This window comes from Lemur catta, chromosome 7 (genome assembly GCF_020740605.2).
Source record: "Lemur catta isolate mLemCat1 chromosome 7, mLemCat1.pri, whole genome shotgun sequence".
Taxonomy (NCBI): Eukaryota; Metazoa; Chordata; class Mammalia; order Primates; family Lemuridae; genus Lemur; species Lemur catta.
The window spans coordinates 82,946,236-82,971,023 of record NC_059134.1 but is presented as its reverse complement, the minus strand read 5'-3'; the positions used below and the strand labels follow the sequence as shown (position 1 = coordinate 82,971,023).

Below are 24,788 nucleotides of genomic sequence, written 5' to 3'. Positions count from 1 at the left end.
TCAGGAGGTATTCCAGAAGAAGGCATTGTTATCATAGGAGATGACAGCTCCATGGGTATTATTTGCCCTGAAGATCTTCCAGCGGGACAAGATGTGGAGGTGGAAGCCAGTGATATGGATGATCCTGACCTGTAGGCCTAGGCTCATGTGTGTGTTTGTATCTTGGTTTTGACAAAAAAGTTTAAAAAGTTAAAAAAAAATTTAAATAGAAAAAAGCTTATAGAATAAGGGTATAAGTAAAAATATTTTTATACAGTTGTACAAAATGTTACTACAAAAGAGTCAAAAAGTTAAAAATTGAAAAGTTTATAAAATTATAATCAGCTAAGATTGACTTATTATTGAAAAAAAATTTTAAATAAATTTAGTGTAGCCTAAGTGCACAATGTTTAAGTCTACGGTAGTGTATAGTGATGTCCTAGGCCTTCACATTTACTCACCACTCACTCACTCACTCACCCAGAGCAAGTTCTAGTCCTGCAAGCTCCATTCATGGTAAGTGCCCTATACAGATAATACCATTTTCTAACTTTTATACCATATTTTTACTATATCTTTTCTGTGTTTAGATATCTTTAGATACACAAATTCTTACCATTGTGTTACAGTTGCCCAGAGTATTCAGTACAGTAACATGCTGTACAGGTTTGTAGCCTAGGAGAAATAGGCTATGCCATATAGCCTAGGTGTGTAGTAGAGTGTACCATCTAGGTGTGTGTAAATACACTCTGTGATATTTGCATAATGGTGAAATCTCCTAATGACACATTTCTCAGAATGTATCCCTGTCATTAAGCATCACATGACTGTGTATATATCTATAAATTAAGGAAATGTTACTTTTATAAAAATATTTGTTGGCCGGGCATGGTGGCTCATGCTTGTAATCCTAGTACTCTGGGAGGCTGAGCTGGGAGGATTGCTTGAGCTCAGGAGTTCAAGACCAGCCTGAGCAAGAGCAAGACTGTCTCTAGTAAAAATAGAAAAATTAGCTGGGCATCATGGTGTATGCCTGCCTGTAGTCCCAGCTACTGGTAAGGCTGAGGCAGAAGGATCGCTTGAGCCCAGGAGTTTGGGTTGTAGTGAGCTATGATGATGCCACTACACTCGACATGGGGCAACAGCGATACTGTCTCAAAAAAAAAAAAGCCAAAAAATTGTTATCTTGAGATAGAGGGAATCAAAATAGGTATTTATTGGGTGCTCTCAAAGTGTGTAGCTCCTTATGAGCTAGAGGAGAATCTCCATGTTAAAACTGTAAAATGCTTATAAGGTGCCATGATTTTGCATAATTGTAACTTTGTGTATTAATAGAATTTTATTAATATAATTGAAAACTCTAAGTAGATGAAATACTATGAAGCCATTTAAATGAGATGGATTTATGTAGGGTAATATGGAAAGTAAGCAAGACTTTTTTTAATAAACATAGAACAAGATGTATGATATGGTCTCATCTGTATTTTAAAAGATATATTTTATATACTTGTATGTTTATAGACAATTTCTGGAAGGATACCCAAGCCCTGCTAAAGTGGTTGCTTCTGGGGAGGAGAACTGATAGAGAGAGGATAACTTTACCTTTTCTTTCTATATCCTTTTGTGTGGCTTTTACCCTGAGTGTACATAGCTTTAATAATGATAAACAAATGAACTTAAAGATTCCAGATGTATTAGACATGTAGGTAAGAGTTCTTACTATTTATCTTTTTACAGAGGTTTACTTGGATTATCAGCATACATTGAAGAAACATAGTATTAGTGACATTGATTTAATAGCTTTAAAGGCCTAGTCTTATAAAACACTTGGTAGTATTTTTACTCTTTATAAGTTTATTTTGGGGGAGGGGTAGCATGGTATTAATTACATTAATTCAATGAGATAATTAGGTTAATATGATAGATATTTAAATTATGCTTAAAAAGTATTAATTTGAAATTAAAATTAAAATTGTATTTAAGGGTTTTCTAGCCAGTTAATTTCTAAAATGAATAATGGAAAAAGTGTTCTGTGGTAGTTAAATTTCTTTAGTAGGGTTAGGCTGGATTATGCTACATTTCATACTTTTCAGTGCTGCACTTTATATTACTTTTTCAGTACATTAAAACTTATGCAGTGAAACTGAATAATGGCAATGTTTTTATACCCTTTTATAGCCATTTCTTTATCATAACCTCCCCCTATTTCCTGTTAGCTAAACTATAAGCACCTTTCCATTAATTTATTAAAATTATTGTTGAGATAGCACATTATCACTGATCTGTATGGCACTTTCAGCATGTTAGAAGCAAAGGTCCAAGCAACATAAAACACATCAAAATTCATTAATGTGGTATTGATTATTTTTTGGATAATTAATTTTATTGCAGACCCTTGAAAGAGATAATGAGCTGCAAAGGGAGAAGGTAAAAGAAAATGAAGAAAAGTTTCTCAATCTTCAAAATGAGCATGAGAAAGTACTGGGAACTTGGAAAAGACATGTAGGTTTATTAAATGGCAAAATATTTAAATAGTTGTAGACATTGAACGTAATTATTAAATGCGAAGAAAATATTGCAAAAATAATACAGGAAAAAAAGTCAGACACATTTTTTTCTTACACTCATATTTCTAAAAAGGTGAATGTTTTTGAAAGCTAAATTTAATAAAATTCCCTGTAATGTTTTCATGCATGGAAGACCACACAAATACATGTTTGTGTATACATACATATATATATATACACACACACAGATTATATATATATATAATTTGATCTTCCATATGTGTCAAAAATTGATTTACTTTTTCATAAAACCATTGCATGGTATGTTAGTAAATGATTAAAATAAAGAATTATATATGTACTATTATAAACTGATCTATTTTGCTTTCCTCAGCAGTTTCTTAAGATATATTAGAGCCATGTTTAGAACTTGTATGCAGTAGTTGAGTTCTGTAGTATTAACATTTTATCCATAAGAGTTGATAAGTTATAAACATGGCTGTTTCCTTAAACCACATTTGTTTATTTTACACTAAATTTTAATTTCAGCAAAGTAGATAAAATAATAGTGTAAAATGATGTAAATTCAAGTTGTGAAATATGAAGGTTCACTTTAATGATTGGTAGACCTCCAAAATTGATTATTTTAACATCAAGTATATTTTAAATTCTTTTAAAAGAATTAACACAGTAGAAAGTCACTATTTGAGTTTAAGAAGCTATATTTTACAAAGGCATTATATTTTAGACTATTGTACTAATTATATATTATACTATATAATATTTTATACTTACATAAGGTATGTCTGAATACTAGCTTGATAACATTTTCTGTAGATTTTATTTGATTTAAATTTTTATATAAGTAACTTGATTCGTTTGAAGCTAACATGTTTTCTTAATTTATAGTTTGGAGAGAGCAAGTCACTGATTTTGATAAGCTTTACTCAAATCTAAGAAAAATATTTTGTACTTAATTTTATCAGAATACTAAAAACATAATCTCTACCCTAGTAAAGTTTATCATTAAGCAACAAGCATACCAATCTTCATTTTAGCTTCAGTTAGTCTATACTGCATCCCAGTACCTCCTTTTCATCCCCAATGTTTAAAAGAAATAGTAGTGTCAAGATAAGGAAAACTATAAGTGAAAAGGAAATAGAAATATGCTGAAGATGCAAAAAAAATCAGTTGAGTTAAGAAAATTAAACATTCATTTTTTCTGCATCTACAACCATGCCACTTTCCCAAGGAAAAAGACAATTAAGAAAAATAAATAGTTCCACGGATGAGGCCTTGATCTATAAATTTGGATACAATTGGTTTTATCTTAGAAATTTTAGATTCTACAGTCATTTCGCTTCCATTATGCCTTACTATTAAACAGAATATAAATAAGTAAGAAAAAGCTGCTTTGGTTCTATAAGAGTTTTCGTGAATGTGAGATCAGATTTACTCTTTAATTTTATTTCTGTCTCTGTAAGTTTTTCATCATTCTTGAGGGAAGGACAATAATAGTATAGCTGCTGAGATTTGATCAAGATGTGTTAAAAAAAAATACAGACATGACAACTATAAGTTGGAATCAAACTGCTGTTTTATATTTGGTCATTTAAAAAACAGTGAAAAAATGCTGTGCTAATAAAACTTAGTACATATTTTTAGATAATATATTTAAAATTCATTGAAATATTAAAATAAGTGTTATGTTTATCTGTCTTTGACTAGTTATATAATCAGTAGAGAAATATAGACAGACAATAAGTGAGGATGTTCAGAAATTATTTAGGGAAAGGAAGGTCACAAAAGGAGTTCAGTTCACACCATTTGTTGTACATATACTGTATGTTAGGCACTATCCTAGACAATGAGTTTTCAGAGATGTCTAAAATACAAAGATTGCCAAAGAGCTTACACTCTCAAGGGACAGATAACTATGGAATTAATCACAGCAGTGCAGGGGGCTTTTTAGTATTATTAACAAAGAAGTATGAAAGCACAAAATAAATCATATCCTTTAGCTAGTTTGGAGAAAGTTTTAGAGAAAAGATGACACTAGAGTTTGGCTTTGAAGGATGAACAGGATTTCACCAAGCAAAAGGTACCCATTCTCTACCCTTCCCATTCCATTCTTTTATCATTCCATTTAGGCAAGAATAGAAACCATAATGGAAGCATGAAACTGCATTTTCAAGAATCACCTGCTCCGAATGAAAAATAGGATATGTGGATTGTGACATTGGAGAATAGGTTGAGCTCAGCTTTTGAAGGGTTCCTTGCTAAAGGATTAGGATTTAAATCATGGGAAGCCATTGAGAGTTTTAAAGCAAAGAAATGACATAAACAGACATGTGTTTTAGAAAAAATAACTCTCGCAACACTATGGAGGATGACTTTATGGAAAGAGACCAGTAAGAAGAATATCGTAATAATCTAATAATGAATCTGTGAGGGTGTGAATTAGAGTAATAGTGAGAACAGTGAAGAGAGATAGATGCAGGAAGCATTTTGGGAGTAGATTTGACATGGTTAGTGACATTTTTTATATAGTGGGTATTGGGAGGGGAAACATCAAATATGACTCTAGGATTAATATAACTGATAGAATGATAATGTCACTAACTGACATAAGGAATGTAAAATGAAAAGCAGATTTGCTGGATAAAAATCATAAGTTTAATTTGAGAACTGTTGAATCTATGGTGCCTGCAGGACATCTAGCTTGAAATGATTACTATCCATTTGGAAATGTGAATCTAAGGACAGAGGTTGGGGAAGAGATAGAGATTTAAGATTTACTAGCAAAAGGTGAAAGTTGAAGTTACAGGTGAAATAAAATCATCTATGGAAGGAATAGAGGACTTCAAGAGAAGAGAGCTAAAAAAGAAACTTTGGGAATGCCAGCATTTTGTGAGTGGAGGGAGGGAGGGAGCGTGTGTGTGTGTGTGTGTGTGTGTGTGTGTGTGTGTGTGTGTGTGTGTGTGTGTGTGTGTGTGTGTGTGTGTGTGTGTGTGTGTGTGTGAATGCCAGCATTTTGTGAGGGGAGGGAGGGAGGGAGCGTGTGTGTGTGTGTGGGAATGCCAGCATTTTGTGAGGGGAGGGAGGGAGGGAGCGTGTGTGTGTGTGTGTGTGTGTGTGTGTGTGTGTGGCAAGAGCCTGAAGTGAGAGTACCATGGAAGCCAGGAGAAGAGGCTGAACAGGGTAGTCAACATAGTCAAATGCTACAGAACTGTTAAATGGTGTGAGACTTGGGGAAAAAACTCTCTTGCTAATTTGCAGATGATATTTGAGAAAACAGAACAATGCAGGCTAAAGTTAGGCTGTTAAGGAATGATGGGGGGGTCAGAATTTGAAAGTATGAAGTGTGGACTATTTATTTTAAGAAGTGAGAGACAGAGTAACTCGGTCAAGGAGGAAAAAAAAATAGGAATGTGAGTAGAGCATATTTGTGGGCTGAGAAGATGCTGATGTAGTGTGAGAGATTGAGAATAGACAGAAGAAAAGAGAAAATTGCTAGAGCTAGGACTAAGGGAGATAGGAGAGGATGGGATAAAGAACACATGGGCCAGGCGTGGTGGCTCACGCCTGTGATCCTAGCACTCTGGGAGGCTGAGGGGGGAGGATCACTCAAGGTCAGGAGTTCGAGACCAGCCTGAACAAGAGCAAGGCCCCATCTCTACTGAAAATAGAAGGAAATTAACTGGACAACTAAAAATATATAGAAAAAATTAGCCAGGCATGGTGGCTCATGCCTGTAGTCCCAGCTACTCAGGAGATTGAGGTAGTAGGATTGCTTGAGCCCAAGAGGTGGAGGTTGCTGTGAGCTAGGCTGATGCCACGGCACTCTAACCCGGGCAACAGAGTGAGATTCTGTCTCAAAAAAAAAAAAAAAAGAACACATGGAGAGTTTAGCGTTTGAAAAATACTTTGCAGAGATAGATTAAAAGATAGTTAATATGAAGGGAAAGTAATGTGAATTTATATCTGCTGGTCTCTGTATAGGGATAGATAGAGCAATATTAATTACTAAAATATTAGGAATATTACATGCATTTTTGGGATTTGTGGTAGGAGTTTTAAAATTGTTCAAGAGAAACTTTTATAATCTTCCATGACAAAAGGGTGTTTTCTCTTCAGTAGAATTTACTTGTCTCATATTTGTGCCTTCTATAAAAGACTGCTCTCCCCAAAAAAAGATTATGAAATTTTATAGGCAGTGAAAGTCCAATTTATAGATGTAAATATTAGGCTGAAATGTCAGTTTTCTGTGTTACCACTTAATGTTCAGTACTCTTCACCTAGTTCAAATCTGTATATCCTGTTTACAATATGAAAATAAATTTTTAAGAAGGCAGTGAAGGTGTAACTTTTATAGAGTTTGTATGATGAAAAATAAATTCATAAATTCTCATTTGTAACAAGAGGGATTTAATATAGTAGTTAAGAACACAGCCCCTAGATTTAGCTTTGGATTTCAATCTTGACTGCACTTTATATCTGTGTGCACTTGGGTAAGTTACTTAACTTCTGTGAGCCTCATATTTCTCACTTGTTATTTGGGCATAATAATACTTCATAGGGTTTTTATGAGTATGCAATTATGTTTATTAAGTACTCAGCCCAGTTCAATAAATGGTAGCTCTTACTATTTGTAGTTACTTCATGATTGGTTTTATTCTTTTACTAATTCCCAAAACTTGTGTTAATAAAGTATTTTCAGGTAAAACATATTTATATACCTGTTTATTTTGGTTAAATTTTATAATAGGTTGAAGAACTTAATGGAGAAATTAACAAGATTAAAAATGAATTATCATTACTTAAAGAAACTCATATTAAGTTACAAGAACATTACAATAAATTATGCAATCAGAAAAAGTTTGAGGAAGACAAGAAGTTTCAGGTAAAATTCAAGTATGTTGGGGGGCACAAATTGTTAAATTAAGACCATCACTGATGATTTTCTCCTTGTTTTACATTTTATCAACTTATAAAAAATTAGTATATTTCATCTTTAAAGAGCTCAGTGACAAATAAATTAAAAAATGAATATAAGCATATGGTCTATAGTACATTTTTAATTTTTGTATATAGTATGACATAAGGATTGAAGGTCACTTTTTGGATATGGATTTACAGTTATTCCAGCATACACATTTGTTAAAAAGACTATGTTTTCTCCCATTGTAACTTCTTTGAAAATCAGTTGACCAAATATATGTGGGTCTATTTTTCTTATATGTTTCATTGGTTATATATTTATATTTAAGCCAACACCACGCTGTCTTTATTGGTATAGCTTTTTAAGAAGTCTTAAAATGTAGCATAAGTTTTTTTTTTTTTTTTTTTTTTTTTTGAGACAGAGTCTCGCTCTGTTGCCCGGGCTAGAGTGAGTGCCGTGGCGTCAGCCTAGCTCACAGCAACCTCAAACTCCTGGGCTTAAGCGATCCTACTGCCTCAGCCTCCCGAGTAGCTGGGACTACAGGCATGCACCACCATGCCCGGCTAATTTTTCTATATATATTTTTAGCTGTCCATATAATTTCTTTCTATTTTTAGTAGAGACGGGGTCTCGTTCTTGATCAGGCTGGTCTCGAACTCCTGAGCTGAAACAATCCACCCGCCTCGGCCTCCCAGAGTGCTAGGATTACAGGTGTGAGCCACCGCCCCTGGCCTCATAAGTTCTTCAGTTTTGTTTTTCAAAATTGTTTTTGCTATTCTAGACCTTTAATATTTCCTTATCACATTTAAAGTCAGTTTTTCAATTTCTATTTTTAAAAGTCTGTGAGATTTTGATTGAGATTAAATATTCCAGTCCATGAACATGGTATAGCTTTCCATTTACTTGGATATTTAAAAATATCTCTCAGAAATGTTTTGTTGTTTTTAGTGTGTAGGTCTTGGAAATTTTTGGTTAAATTTATCCCTGAATATTTTATGTTTTTGAATCCTATTGTAAATAGTATTTAAAGTTTTTATCTTTATAATTGTTCATTACTTATATTCAGAAGTATAATTTTTTTAGATGGGGGTCTCATTATATTGCCCAGACTGGACTCAAACTCCTGGGCTTAAGCAATCCTCCTGCCTTAGCCTCCTGAGTAACTGGGATTACAGGCATGTGCCATTGGACTCAACTTAGAAGTACAATTGATTTTTGTACATTGACCTCATTTTTAGATTAATCTATTGTTGTAGTAGTGATTTTTGTGGAATTTTGGGGTTTTCTATGTATGTGATCAAGTTGTCTGCAAATATGAGACAGTTTTACTTCTTTCTAAAACTCTTGTATGCATTTTCTTTTTCTCAATTTACTGCACTATCTAGGACACTCTAATACAATGTTGAATGACAGTTGTGAGAGTGAGCATGCTTGCTTTGTTTCTTATCTCTGATGGAGAGTATTTAGTCTTTCATCATTTCATATTATGTTAGCTGTGGGTTTTGTGTTTATACTCTTCATCAGGTTGAGAAAATTTCCTTCTGTACATAATTTGCTGAGCCTTTATCATGAATGAGTTTTTATCATGAATGGCTGTTAAATTTCATCAAATGCTTTTTCTAATATGGTTGGATTTGAATTGCTAATGATTTGCTAAGAATTTTGCATTGATGAGGAATATTAATCTATAAGTTTTGTTTTTTCTTATGTTTTTACTTTGTAATCTTTGATCTGGTTTTTATGTCAAGAGTAATACTGGCCTCATAAATGGATTTGTAATATATTTGTTTCAGTGTGTAGACTTGGTATTATTTCTTTATTAAATGTTAGGTAGAATTTATCAGTGAAGCTATCTGGACTTTTTGTTGTGGGAATAGTCTTAATAACTAGTTCAGTATTTAAATTATTTACAGGGCTATTCAGATTCTCAGTTTCTTCTTGTGTTGATGTGCAGAAAAGAGTTAACTTAGTGTGCCTGTGGATACTGTCCGTATAAAGACCTGCTTATAAGGTTGGCCTTTGGCTGATGGCTGGAAACTTGGATTTTGGGGGGCATTCTCACCATTTTCTAACTGATAAAAACATGGCTCAATGTGCCTAAACTGTTAGTATAAGTAATGTGGTTTATTCTGAACATCTGTTTCCTTTCTGAGAGTCTAGAGTTTTGGCACATGCTAGGCAGAGGGTACCTGCATGGATGCCACCCCCACCCCCAAACCTTGGGCACTAAGTTTCTAAGGGGCTTCCCTGGTAGGCAAAGATTTACATATGTTGTCACAATTCATTGCTGTAGGAATTAAGGTGTCCTATGTGACTCCATTAGGAGATGACTTTTGGAAGCTTTTACCTGGTTTCCTCCAGACTTCAACTCATGTGCTTTTTCCTTTGCCTATTTTGGTTTGTATTATTTTGCTATAATAAATCTTAGCCATGAGTAAGAGTATATATTGAGTCCTATGAGTCCTACTAATGAATCACTGATCCTTGTGGTGGTCTTGGGAACCCCCAACACAGTCATTTTGGGTAATTTTTGTCTTTCAAGGAGCTTGTCCTTTTCATAAGTTATCAATTTATTGGCTAAGAGTTGCTCATAATATTCTCTTATTATATTATTCTGTAGGATCAGTATTGATGTCCCTGTGTCATTCTTGACATTGGTAATTTGTATCTTTCTCTTTTTTTCTCTCCTCCCCACCCCCGAGATGTCTATCTTAGTTTAGTTAGAGGTTTTTCAGTTTTATTAGTCTTTTCAAAGAACCAGGTTTTTGTTCCATTGCTTTTCCTCTCATGTTTAGTCATTTGCTATTTCATTGACTTTTATTATTATTAATATTCTTTCTTCATTCTGTTTACTTTGGGTTTAATTTGTTTTTTCTTCTTCTAGCTGCTTAAGGTTGAAACTTAGATAATTGATTATTTGCCTTTCTTCTTTTCTAATATAAGCTTTTAAAGCTAAATGCTTTCCTCTAAGCACTGCTTTAGTTGCATCCATGAATTATATGTAGTGTTTTCATTTTCATTCAGTTGAGAATATTTTAAGATTTTTCTTGTGCAATCTTTTTTGACCCATAGGTATGAGTATGACCCATTAGAAGTATGTTGTTTAATTTCCCAATATTTGAGAATTTTCCTAATACCTTTCTGTTAATGATTTCAAATTTAATTTGGTTATGGTCAGGGAACATTCTAGCTAAGACTCATCCTTTTAAATATATTATTGCTTGTTTTTTTGCCAAGCATATTGTTCTTGGTGAATATTTCATGTGCTGTTGAAGAAAATGTATCATGCTGTTGGCTAGTGGAATGTTTTATAAATGTCAGTTAGGTCAAATTGGTTGATAATGTTATTCAAATTCTCCATCCTTACTGATTTGTGTGTGTGTGTGTGTGTGTGTCTGTGTGTGTATGTATGTACTTGTTCTGAAGTGTTGAAAACTTTAATTATAATGGTGAATTTATCTTTCTGTTTTCAGTTCTGTTGGTTTTTGCTTTTTGTGTTTTTAAGCTCTGTTATTAAGTATATGATTTATGATTGTTATGACACATTTATGGTTGTTATGACTTCCTGATTAATTGACCTTTTTATCATTATGAAATGTCCGTCTTTATCCTGGTAATACCTCTTGTCCTGAGGTCTCTTTTGTCTGATACTAATATAGCTATTTCATCTTTTATGATTAGTGTTTGCATTATATTTAATATATCTTTTTCATCTTGTTACTTTTTTAATGGGAGTATTCATTTTTTTATGTTGAATAATAACATGAGGAAGTCCTTTATTTTCTCTTTATTTGAGAACTATTTGTATTTTGCTATTGTGGTAAAATATACATAACATAGTTTACTATTTTAATCTCTTTTATGTGTATAGTTCAATGGTCTTAAGCACATTCACCAGTGAGCATGGTCTTATACCAATAAAATTGTATTTAGAAAAATAAGCAGTAGGCTAGATTTGGCCCTTTGGCCATATTTTGCCAATTCCTGCTCTAGAGTGTAATTTATTGTAGTACATTTTCAAATAATATTATACCAAATTTATAAGGTAAGAAACTTACAAAACTACATTACCATTTTCTCCCTCCAGTCCTTTGTGCTATTGTTATCATATATTTTACTTCTACATATGTTACAAACCCCACAATATATTGTTTTACTCTTAACAATTACATGATAAAGAAAATTAAAATTAGATAAAGTATCTTTTATATTCATCACCATATTTACTGTTTCTGTCACACATCATTCCTTTGCATAGATCCAGGTTTCCACCTGTTACCATATTCCTTCATCCTGAAGAACTTCCTTTAACATTTCTTTTTGTGTATATCTGCTGGTAAGGAATTCTCTCACCTTTTGTCTGTCTGAAAAGGTATTTAATTCTCCTTAATTTTTAAGGATATTTTTACTGGATATAAAATTCTAGATCGATAATCTTTTCCTTTCGTTAATTTTGAGGTGCCATTTCTGTCGTTTTCTTGCTTGCTTTGCTTCTGGCAGTAAATCTGGGACAATTCTTATGTTTATAATCCCTCTTTATAAATGTCTTTTTATCTCTGGCTGCTTTTAAGATTTTTCCCTCTTGACTGTTTTCAAGCAGTTTGATTACGATGTACCTTGGTATGGTTTCTTTGTATTTATCTTTCTGTGCGATTTATTGCATTTCTTGGATCTGTGGATTTATAGTTTTCATCAGATTTGGAGAATTTTTGGTCATTATTTCTTCAATTTTTTTTCCTTCCCCCTCCTTCCCTTTTGTGGGACTTCATTTACACATGTTAGACTGCTTGATATTATCCTATAGGTTACTAAGTCTCCACTTCATATTGTTTTCAGCCCCTTTCTCTCTTTGCTTCAACTGGGATTATTCCTACTATTATGTCCTGAAATTCATTTATCTTTCTTTCTAAAATGTCTGATTTGCTAGTAAGCCTAACCAGTGAGTTTTTGTTTTGGATACTGTGTATTTCATCTCTAGAATTTCCATTTAGTTCTTTTTTGGGTATTTTTAATTTTTCTTTTCATTATGTTCATATTATTGTCCTTTAAATCTTGAACATTTATAATAGCTGTTTTAAAATTCCTTTGTTAATTCCATCATCTGTGTCATTTCTGTATTTGTTTTTATTGCTTTATAAAAGGTAACATAACAGGTTACTTTTTCCTGCTTCTCTACCTGTCTAGTAATTTTTTATTGGACTAGAACATTTTGAATTTTACATTGCTGATTGCTAGATTTTGTTGTCTTCCTTTTAAGAATGTTGAAATTTCGCAGGCAGTTAAGTTACTTGCTGATAAGCTTCATCATTTTGAGGCTTGTTTTTAAATGTAAGGGAGAATCTAGAATAGCCCTTACTCTAGGGCTAGTTTAAACCTACTAGTAGGGCATGATCCTTCTGGGGTCTCCACTCCTCACATGTCTAGTTTAATATTTAGCAACAGACTGAACATGCAAATTCTTGGAACTCTTTTTCTGTATAGTTCCCTCATCTTCAGTATTCTGCCTTACAAATTAATATCCACCTCAGCCTCTCCAAACTCTGATCCCTGTCTTGCCAACTCAGACCATCTTACTTTGCAAGAGTACCTCCTCCTCGTGCTGTGGTAGAGAGTGTCCAGGCAGAAAGCCTGAATAATCATAAGGTTTATTCATCTCATTTTTTCCTTTCTCTCAGAGAACACATTTTTTCACCATATGTAATCCATTGTCTGAAAGCTGTTGTTTCATACATTTCATCTAGTTTTTTAATAATTTACAAGAAAATTGGGAAGGCAAGTCAGGACTCTGACATAGCTAGATGTATAAGTCTAAATTTTAAAAATCAAATGCTAAGTGATCTAGGGGAGTGTACTGTCTTAAAGAGCTCTGTAATTAGTCCCTTTTAAAGCAAATATTTTTATTTTTGTAATGTACATATACTTTTTGTTAAATAGATAAAAAATACATGTGTTTATTAACTTAATTCATTCTTTTTACCTATGTACTAATAAATGTTTATTGAATATCGTCTATGTGTCACATACTGTGGAAGATTGTGGGACTACTATGAAAGAGACACATGATGTTCCAGGGAACTTCCAATCTAGTAGAAGAAATGGGTTAAAAAGCAATTGTAGTGTAGTGTGGAAAGTGCTTAAATAGCAGCATATCTAGAGCAGGTTAGTGGCACAAAGGAAGGAGAGATCACCCTACTTAGGTGAGGAGGGGATGCTCTTTATTATTACTGATAGCACCTGGACTACTCAGGCACTCTCCTAATATATCTCTCTGCCTCCTGTCTTGTCTCCCTTTAACTCGGTGTTTTGCAGACTTCCTAGGTGCAATCTGTCAGTGATTCATAGAAATTAATTTGGTGGTTTGTGACCAACATTCTTTTAAAAATGAGATAGAAAACATTAGACTGTATCACAGTAAGTATTGTGTGGTGTACTCGTTGAGTTATGAAACATATTTCTTATTGCCGATTTCAGACAATGAAGTTTGGAAAACATTAACCCATTCTTTATACTGCAGCCAGAATGGTCTCTCCAGTCAGATAATGTTATTGATTTCTTGTTTAAAACACTTCAGTGACTTCCCAGTGTCTTCCTGGTAGAGCTGAAACTCCTTAGCATGCTATATTAGACCCTTAAGGACTTAGGCCCAGCTTGCCTCAAGCCATCTCTTTCTATTCCTCTCCCAGCATCTAAGCTCTAACTAAACTATATCACTCATAGTTCCTTGAAGAGATTCTAATCTTGCTTGCTCTCAAACATCTATGTACACCATTTGTTCTCCCGGGAGTGCCTCCTTATCCCCATGTATATGACTCCATATTATACTTCAGGTATGTTTAGTTATCACCTTTTCTCAGAAGCCTTCCTTGACTCCTCAAAGCAGGGAAAGGACTGTTCCTCTGTGTGTCTTAGTAGCCTGTATTTATCCCTCTCAGAGCACTTACCACATTTTATTAAAGTTGCCTGTTATTTCTTTTCCTATCTTAGTACCAAACTATAAGTTTTTTGAGGGCAGGGACTGTATTTTGTTCATCATTGTATCCCAAAGCTTAGTGCAGTGCTTCACTTGTAACATGGCTTAATATTAGCTCATTAAATATGAAATGTCTGATTTCAAATAAAAAATGTAGTATATTATATCTCAAACAAGAAGCAGTACAGTCAATCAAAGTATGTGCCTACACTATGAACACAGTTCTACCATCTTACTGGTAGCTTCTTTATGCCAGCAGTGAAGAAGCCTGGAGAGCGAGTGGCCATGAAATGACAAAAGGCGTTTTCCACAGCTTTTTGAGAATTGAATATTTTTCCTTTCAAGAAGTGGTCCAAAGCCTGGAGGAAGTGGTAGTCAGTTGGTGCAAATTCTGGTGAATACAGTGGATGACAGAGTTTCCAAGTCCAGCTTCTATACTTTGAGCAGCATTTTTTTTTTTGCGACATACAGTCTTGCAGGAGAATTGGCCTGTCTCTATTGACCAATCTCGGCTGCTTCATGGCAGCCATCATCATTTCATCCAGTTGGTTGCAGTAAGCATCCACTGTAATTGATTGACCAAGTTTCGTAAAGCTGTAGTGGATAATAGCGCTGGACCACCAAACATACACTGTTAGATTTTGTTGATGAATGTTCAGTTTTGGACTGTGTTTTGGCACTTCATCTTTATCCAACCATTGTGCTGAACACTTGAGATTGTCAAAAAGAATCCATTTTTTATCACAGGTAACAATACCGTGTAGAAATGGTTTGTCTTTATGGCGTGATAGCAAAGAAAGGCAAGCTTCGGGATGATTTCTCTTCTGAGGCTCATTTAATTCATGCAGTACCCATCTGTTCAGCTTCTTTACCTTGCCCATTTGTTTCAAATGGTCCAATATTGTTGGAATAGTAACGTCAAACCTTGCTACTAATTCACACGTAGGTTGAGATGGATTCACTTCCACTACAGCTTTCAGCTCATCATTATCCCCCTTGGTCTCAGGTCACCCATATGGCTCATTTTCAAGAATAAAATCACCAGAACGGAACTTCTCAAACCATCAGTGTACTGTGCATTCATTAGACACATCCTTCCTAAACACTTCATTGATATTTTGAGCTGTCTGTGCTGCATTGGTTCCAAGATGGAACTTATTTGAAAATAACACAAATTTTTGACTTATCCATGGTTTCACAAAAATTGCTCTAAAAAAATAATTTGAAAGATAATCACAAGCCAAACCATGCATTTGAAGGACTGAGGATGTACCTTCACAATAAAAATAAAACAAGATGTGTCAAAGTGAAATGTCAGAGATAACCAACTGTCAAACTTAATACTTAAGGAAATTGGACATTTCATACTTAATAGTCTAATATATAGAGGAAGAAAAAGCATATTGAATTGATTCACTGTTTTAAAGATACATACAAATACTGCTTAGCCAGGTGAGGTGGTGAGCACATGTAATTTCAGCTACTTGGGAGGCTGAAGCAGGAGGATCACTTGAGCCCAGGAGTTTGAGGCTATGGGGCGCTCTGATCACACCTGTGAATAGCCACTATAAACTAGTCTGGGCAACATAGTGAAACCCAGTCTCTCAAAAAAGAAAAATACTGCTTAAAACAATTGCCTGCCATGTCAACCTTAGTTTTGTGGTGGTGGTTGTTTTAGAGCTGGTATCTCACTTTGTCACCCAGGCCAGAATGTAATGGCTGATCATGGTTCACTACACGTGGGCTACAATGCATGGCTAATTTTTGCTGCTGCTGCTGCTTTTTTTTTTTTTTTTTTTCCCAGAGCTAGGGTCTCGCCATGTTGCCCAGGCTGGTTTTTAATAAAGGGGTGGCTCTTCTATTACATAGAATATGTGGTATTATATAATAATGTGGTATGCATGTTTGAAAACATATAAAGATCTCCATTTTGTTTAAGACTATATAAAATGAACATAAAGTGATCTTGTTATGAAGAGTAGTATATTAAACTTAGTTTAAAAATTGTTTGGCTTTGAAATAGAAATTGCTGTATTGTTGAACTGAAACATTCCACTTTTAGCAGCAAAGGTTGCACAAAGGTTTTATACTTTTTAACAATCTGTTTTTACATTAAAGGAATCTTTTCTATTTTACTAGAATGTTCCAGAAGTAAATAGTGAAAACAGTGAAATGTCAACTGAAAAATTAGAAAACACTATCATACAGAAATATTCTGAGCAAGAAATAAGGGAAGAAAATACTGAGAGTTTTTGTTCAGATACTGGATACAGAAAAAAGGAAAAGAAAGAGGGCCCATCTGTAGAAGAAATCATTATAGAAGGTAACTTTAAAATTATATTGATATTTTCTAATTTGTATACTGAATTTTTTTTTTCCCCAAAATAAAGGATCTGCAATAGTGCTGTGCTGGGCCCTCTGTGGAATTTAGGGGAATATCAATTACAGTCTTTGCTTTGAGAACCTTGTAGTGTAGTTGAAGAAACACTTACTTTTCATTTGTATATGTCAACAAAATAAGCATCCTTCTAGCTATTCTTTTATAGTCAATATTTTTTGGAAAACTACATTTGTCTCCCCTTATCATCACTTACTCTTTGGCTTTTTGTATTCTGGTTTATGCCTTCACTGCTTTACTGAGAATGTTCTTTGAGTCACCAGTAGCCTTTTGCTGACCAGACCTCGAGTACTTTTCTTCATTCAAATGACCTTTCTGTAACCATTGAAATAATTTTACTAATTCTTCAATCTTTGAAAAAGAGTTGTTTAAAAATGATGCTGATTAAAGGTGTTCAAACCTAGGCTGAACAACCACTTGGTGGAGATGTTGTAGAAAAAATGATTGGACTAAAAAAGGCCTTCAAAGACGTGAAATTTGTATTCTAAATTATTTTAACTATACTAAAAATTTGAAATCTATTGTTAAAACATAGATGAATAAAATTAATGTCTTGATTAAGTAGTTATTCTATACACTGCCCAAAATTATTCCAGAATTTAAAAATATTCACAGGGCAGTGAATAAAATAGTGATGATTGCCTGTCTCGAAGAAGCCAGCTATATAGAAATTAGTGTAAACTGTTAGCATAAATTAATTTTTATCAGCTATGTGTTTATAGGGAATTATGCTGTCTGCCCTAAAGGAAGCAATAGACTAGAGAAATAAACCATTTTGTAATATCTCAACTTCCCCTTATTTAAACCAAAAATACTTTTGCTGTTATGAAATAAAAATTTAATGTGGGTAGGGCCAAGTATTTAGCATGCTAAACATATGCTTGTTATAATAAAGGAAACCTAATATTTAGGTAAAATTGATGTCATCAAACTTGTATAATTATTGGCCAATAAAATAACTTATGGCTAAATATGTTTTTATAAAAATAGGTGACATATATGTTTTATAAAATCAGGCTTAATGTATAATATAAAATTTTACTGTGTTCCTATCATGACAGATTTACAGCTTTTTGAAAAAAGCTTCAAGAATGAAATTGATACTACTGTATCTCAGAAGGAAAATCAAAGTGAAATCTCCCTAAGCAAAACCCTCTGCTTAGAAAGAGAAGTAATTTGTCAAGGACAAACCTTGAATGTTACTGACGTTAGAAAATCAGTTACTACAGAAATAAAAGACATGATGGGCTTAGAAAAAGACAATGGACGTACAGAATTTAAAACACCAAATAATCCTTTTTTAGTGGTAGGCACAGCAGTAGAAACAGAAAAGATAAACCTAGAAAGAACTGAAGGATTAGAATTAGATCTTCACCATGCAGATACACACCGGGAGGATGAAAACAACACAACATCATTTAACAGTGTTTTAAATGAGACAGCTCACAATGCAAATCATAATAAAGATGCTTCTGAAAGCGAACCATTCAAACAATTAAGTTCACTCCTGGGGACTCAAGAAAATGCTACAGAGAAGGAAATTAGAGACCAAACCAAAGCAGATTTGGATTCATCTCTAGATGTAAAAAAGGATCCTGTTCTGTGTCAGAAACATAGTTTACAGGATTCAAGTAATGTTATGTTAGATGATAAACAATGTAAAATAAAACAAATACAACTGTTAAATAAAAAAAGTGAGTGTAGCACATTACCTTTTAAACAAGCTTCAGATTTTCAGCAAGTCTGTAATGATACTTCAGAGAAACCTGAACTAACTGTTCCCTGTGATACAGTAATTGATCACCCCATTTCATCTGCATTCAGTGATAATTTGAAAGTACGTAATGCAGATAAAAATGTTAACAGTATGCCTATGTTGGTGAAACCCAATTCAAGCCCTGGGGAAAGAACTATATGGAAAAATATGAATGATATTCAAAATAATCAGCTTAAGAACTGTATAGGATATTTAGAAAACAATGAGGTGACCATTTCCCATCTTCAAGTTAATGATGAGAATAGTCATGCTTCACAAACCAAAGATGTGAAAACTGCTGTTGACCTGAAAACTTCCACAGAAATACAGTTTTGTAATAAAGAGAGACAGATTGATGAGAATCAGATAACTGAAGCCACAAAAAACGACCTCTTCCTTTTTGTGAATGTTAATGAAAGACAGCATACATTGTTAAATAATACAGAGAAAACAGAGTCATTAAATGACATCGTTTCAGGAAATATGTACAGTGAAGGACAGCTGGAGGAATCACATTCATTTCATATAAAGCCATCTGGAGATTTAGTAAACAGAAGTGGAAGGTCAGCCTTTGATCCCTCAATTTCAGATAAAAAAACTGAGAAAACTCCAGTATACATCAATTTTTCAGAACCCAGTCCTTGGTCAAAAGTAAATCAAATTGAAAGTCAAACAGTGGATACTTCAACGTCTAGCATTTCTTTGTTGCTGAAGGAGAGACCAATAGGTCCATCAGAAAACAAAAAGATAATTTCAATGGCTCTTTGTAAAAATGTTGGTGTGGATGACATCAGAAAAGATAGTGGACCAGGTAAGAAAATAAGGGTATGTTTTAATTCTTAAAATGTGTTTTTCCACTTATTCTTGATAAAAAGTCTCCAAATTGTTTAAAATGAAAATGTTTATACTAATTGTTTTTTTTGCCTAAATCTAAAGTGTTGCACACATATTTGCACATATAGAAGTAGGAAAGGTATTATTAATATTTAAAAGGAAGTGAATTTCTTTTTACCTAAATGTGGGCCAGTATTATCAATGCGTACAATCGCATTTTGGAAATTTTTAAAAGTTTTTTTGTCATCATCAAGGAATAGCAAAAACAACAGTTCCAAGCATTAATTTTAAATCAGGAACAACTACCCACCCAATCTGATTCCCTTTTTTTAAAAAAAACTAGAGCAAATGGAGTGAAGTAGTTGCAAAGTGTGTGTGCGTGTTTATTCCTTTTCTTTCCACACTCTCAGATCTTTAAAAATTTCCTTCTCTCTGAACCACATTTTAGTTTCTCTTATGTTGTCACTTTCTTTGCGTAATTTTCTCCCCCTTTCCTTAATTTTTCCATTTTTATCTGTCCCTTCACTAGCACCATAAATCCAGCTTTCTTCTGTTTTATAAGCAATACTGAAGCATAACATTAATATATTTCCTATCGCTGATACTTGTCACTGTTTGAAACACTTTAAATCCCATAATGTTTTTATTTAAATACTTTCAAATGTTAAATACTTTAGAGAATAGAGGGGCAGTTCTATTCTTTACAACTTCCATATGAGATGACTTAATTTCCAAATTTTGCTTTACAATACCCCTCCAAAAAATAAAATAGGTGAACGGATGAAATATACGACTTAATATTGATGGGTGTCAAAGTTGGGTGATGGGTACATTGAGGTTCATACTCTGTGTTTGAAATTTTTCATTAAAATGTTTTAAAATAAAAACATTGTGTCTTGAATAACTACGAGGTTATTAAAGACATTCTTACATTTTTAAGGGAACTTTGCTGGGTTTAACAATGTGCATTTAGACCCATTAAAGAAATGCAGATTACAAGGAAAGCTTTGTAGGGTCCTTTTAACAGGCTTCTTTTACAAAGAAAATTGAGAAAAATTTAAAAAGAATATTTGGGGATTAAAAACAAAATAAGTATATCTTGTTTACTAGCACCAATGGAAAGTAATGTAGGGAAAAATAGAAAATAGCCAAAATACTGTATAACGTCATTTCCCAAACTGTAATTTTTTAATATAATAAAATGTATTACTTCAGATTCCATTAGAGGTAGTCATCAAGTGCTGCTTTAGGCGCTGGTCTATCATTTACCATTTTCTCAAAGGTCTTTTCTTCTAAATTAAATTTCAGTGATATAAATAAGATATACGGGGAGATAATCAAAAATTCTGTAGAAATTAAACTTGTGAAATACTCTTAAACATAAGTGTCTTTTAACCTCTATAGTTGACGTGTTTCCTTAAATCATTTTTATCTATCTATTAAAGCCCAGTGAGCCTTTCTAAACAGCCGTTTGTTGGGATTCTTACTGTGTCTAATTTCTTTAAATATCATTTATAAATCTGGCATTTAGTTGGTTCAGACTTTTTCCATTAATCTGAATTGGTAAAATGTTCACTATATAAATGTTTACATGTGTGGGCAATGCAATGACCAGGGGAATAAGGATAACATTTTATGTGAGTTATTTTGTTTTAGAAGATATTTATACTGTTTCACTCCTTTTAATGTGGAATTGTAGTAATCAGGTTTTAGAAAGTAGCAATAATAAAATCTTATGTTTTCTGAAATGAAATGCCTAATATAAGAACAAAATCTAGGAAAACTATAAAATATTCAAAGTAAAAGGAACATAGAAATTGTTGCTGTTTAAATGCAAAAGCACAGAATCAGAGAAAAACAAGTTCAGTCACTAAAATGAGTGCCTAGAGAATAAAATTCAGTTGCTGCCACTTCCTCTTTGTCAATCAGATACTACCAGCATTAACAGAGTTGCTGACACTTTGAATAACTGGAGTATCCATCCAGATCCCAAGGGAGAACCCAGTGAAGAGAGGAATGCAATCGCAAAGACTTTTTATGATTCTTCTTTTCCCACAGAACATGTAAGTCAATTAAAAATATTGCCGAGCAGACCTTAGTGAGCTAATTCTACAGATATGTGTAGAACTGTATGCATCTGGATGCTTTAAGACCTAACTGATCTCCAAAATAATATCAAGAGGGCAACATGGCACCATTTTTCACAATTAAGGTTGATAGAAAACAGCAGGAAAAAGTCACAGTGTATAAATCAAATAGATATAATGCAGCCTGTTTTGTAAAGGAGAATGTGAGGCATCAGATTATATTATTTCTATTTTTTACTCACCTAAATTTGGAAATAGTGGCATTTGAGTATTTAAAATTTATATTAATAAAAGATGATGTCTAAAAAAGCTAATTCAAGTCCAATTGTTTTTCATAACATTTAGGTTAATTATTTTTGGAACCTATTATGATGAAAGGAATTTATTTAAAATTATTTCAGTTAGAACACAGTATGTGAAAGGATCAAATATCCACAATGTGATACAATAGTAAGTAGGGCTCTATATATTAAGCAAAATATTTGTAGAGATTATATGGCTCTCAGGAGTCCCTTTGTTATAAGAAAAGCAACTACAGCAGGAAAGTTATTTGGTTCAATTTATAAGTTTTGTATCTTAGTGTGCAGAACTTTAGCAAGAAAAAGTCTGTACTGTTCAAAGTCAAAAAAACAATTGTAGGTGTAACTACTAAAAAGTTATCTCAAAAAGTTAGGAAAGATTACTTACAAAACAATAACTGCACAGTGACAGATTTTAAGGTCGTGGTATATTTTAAGTTTTAGAGATGCACATTAAACAACTTTCTCTTTAGTACATACAAAATGAAAACTGTAGTACTAACACATCCTCAATAAATAATAGTTTTCAAGAATGTATTTTTTATATTTTCCTTTTTAAATGGTAGAACCTCAAGTGAGATAGTATAACTCTCCATCTTGAAGAGCTGAAATAAAAATCAGGAGCTAAGCCTTTTCACATTTTTATAACTGAGCTCAGCTACAACAGTATAGTTTCAGCTTGGTGTGTATCTTTAAAATATGGTAACTAAAGAGCAGTAATTTTGGCATTGGGAAAAGTTCCGACCTTGGCCAATTAGTCAAAGCAAAGAGGAAGCTTGCGAGCATCAAAGCTAGACACTCATTTCTAATTAGGTTGAATACGTAACACTTGCAAGATAGCTGTTGTATTTTCAAAGTTTAAAAGGGTGTATGATGACAGAAGTTTCAGGTTTCCCTGGAAAGCCCATTTTTATAATTAACCTAACAAGGAAGTTCTTTGTATCTAATTCCTAATGCTCATCCTGCAATTAATGTTGCTTTTAAGAATTTATGTTTATAGAATTACAACTTCTTCAAAGAAATAGTTCTGTACCATCCTGTAAGGTAAATAATTTTTTCTATTTTACATATAGGGAAACAGTGACAAATGTGAAATAACTTTCCAAGGTCATCAACACAATCTGTGGTAGACCTAGACTAGATGTCTTGGCTCTTCATCAAATGCTATATTATATTTTTCTCAACTTTGATAATAGAAAAAATGTTTCTTCTCAAAATATTGGTAGATATAAAACAAACTCAGTACTGTGGCTAAATAGACATTTTCTAAGTGCTTATTACTATGTGCCAAGCACTATGCTAAGTATCATTGTTCTAGCTTAAGCTTGATTATCATTTATTATGTAATGTGGGACAAATCCAAAAGTAGTATTTTATTAGAGGACCGCCAGCCCATTCCTTTGCATATTGTAAAAGTTGCTTTTGCACTGCAGTGACAGAATTAAGCAGGCCATTTGGCCTACAACGCTGAAAATATTTACTATCTGGCTCTTTACAGAAAAAGTTTGTTAACCTGTTCTAAATGAACACAAATAAAGTATGGCCCGAAAAGGAACGGTTTATTTTTCAACATATTTTTATGTACACTCTGCACATTAATTCTGTTAAACTCAGGGCAGGTATTAGGTGCCAGTCCACTTTCTCTCTGTGGGTTCACAGCAACTTGAAACAATAAGGTATGTTTTTCTGTTCTTGAAGAGAGTTAGGTTGGTAGTCTGCTACAATCTTGATGATATCCAGGAATGAGGATGGAAGAGAGGACCCCAAATAAGCAAAGCAAGTGACTTATTTTATACATCCAATGAATTAGGTTCATTTAAGTTAAATTTTTAAACTACCATTCCAGGCTGAAATAAAAGGACTAGTACCAAGTGAGGGGAAATTTTTAGGACAAAAAGCGTATCTTCTAAATCAGGCTGGGGAAGAGGAAGTGGAGGGGGGTAACAAAAAAATTTTTCTAAAAGAGATAGCAAGAGAACAAGCAAAGTTTTATGTCAACACATCTGGCAACAACTACAAGTAAAATTAGTGTAGGAGGCTGCAGTAAACCTCAGGTAAGCTAAATAGGACCAGTTTTGTTAAGTGCAAACATTAGTCTATACTGTGTCTCTCGTTTCTCTATAGCCCATCCCTGCTCCCACCCCTCCTCCCAAGTGGGTAGTTACGGAGAAAGAAACCAAATCAGATATGTGTAAATGTGTCCTTTCTTTCTTTCCAACATCTTAAAAGTCAAAGAATTGGGATTTTGGGAAACTGCTAATTTGTACTTGGATGCCAAATGTACCAAAATGCACAAAGCATTTTGATGGCAACATAGGACCATTAAGTCATACAGATGACCAATCATTTTTCTTCAAAATTATTAGCAACCTAGATTTAAGATTTGCTCTATTTCTTGCCATCTACTCTCGGTATTGTATGGATCACTTGGAACTGTGAATTTAATCATTCTTAACATTTAAGCTCATTTAAAAAATTAACTTATTACTACATAATCTCCCATTGAAAATGACAATGTTATGACACTTCTAGTCAAATTGGAAAAGATTTTAATGTTAAGCAATACCTCAGAGATCTTCAGAGATTTATGAACAAGTCATTCTTTGCAGCCTAATTTATAATGGTGATTTTCTTCTCCTTACAATTTAAATGTCTAACAATATACATCCTCTTAATAAATTTTTAACAGGCAGAAATGTTAAAAATGTTTTTAACATAGCGCATAAACTGATTAAAATAGGATCCCAGTATTTATATACAGAAAAGAGATCAGAAGATTTACACCAAAATGTTTAATGGTGGCTGGCTGGGATCTTGGATGATTTTAATTATTATCCTGTTCCACATTTCTAAAATACATGTGTATTTCCCTCACAACTAAAAAATAAAAATACAGTAACTTACTTTTAAAACTTAATATATTCTCTTTGAATAGAAGATTTTATCTGGGAATCTATCTGAAGACAAAGATTTTTTTTTCACGAAAGTAACTCAAACTTATGTTTGAGAGGGATAA

The 24,788-nt window shown here is 33.3% G+C and overlaps 1 protein-coding gene across 1 annotated transcript in view; it reads left to right on the top strand.

Moving 5' to 3' along the window:
• CCDC73 (coiled-coil domain containing 73) overlaps positions 1-24,788 on the top strand; it is a 93,682-nt gene that overhangs the window by 68,002 nt on the left and 892 nt on the right. Inside the window, exons 12-16 of the mRNA XM_045557009.1 lie at positions 2,371-2,481; positions 7,255-7,389; positions 16,538-16,721; positions 17,858-19,363; positions 21,316-21,449. Coding sequence (XP_045412965.1) covers positions 2,371-2,481; positions 7,255-7,389; positions 16,538-16,721; positions 17,858-19,363; positions 21,316-21,449 — 2,070 coding nt within the window. The remainder of the gene's footprint in view (positions 1-2,370; positions 2,482-7,254; positions 7,390-16,537; positions 16,722-17,857; positions 19,364-21,315; positions 21,450-24,788) is intronic.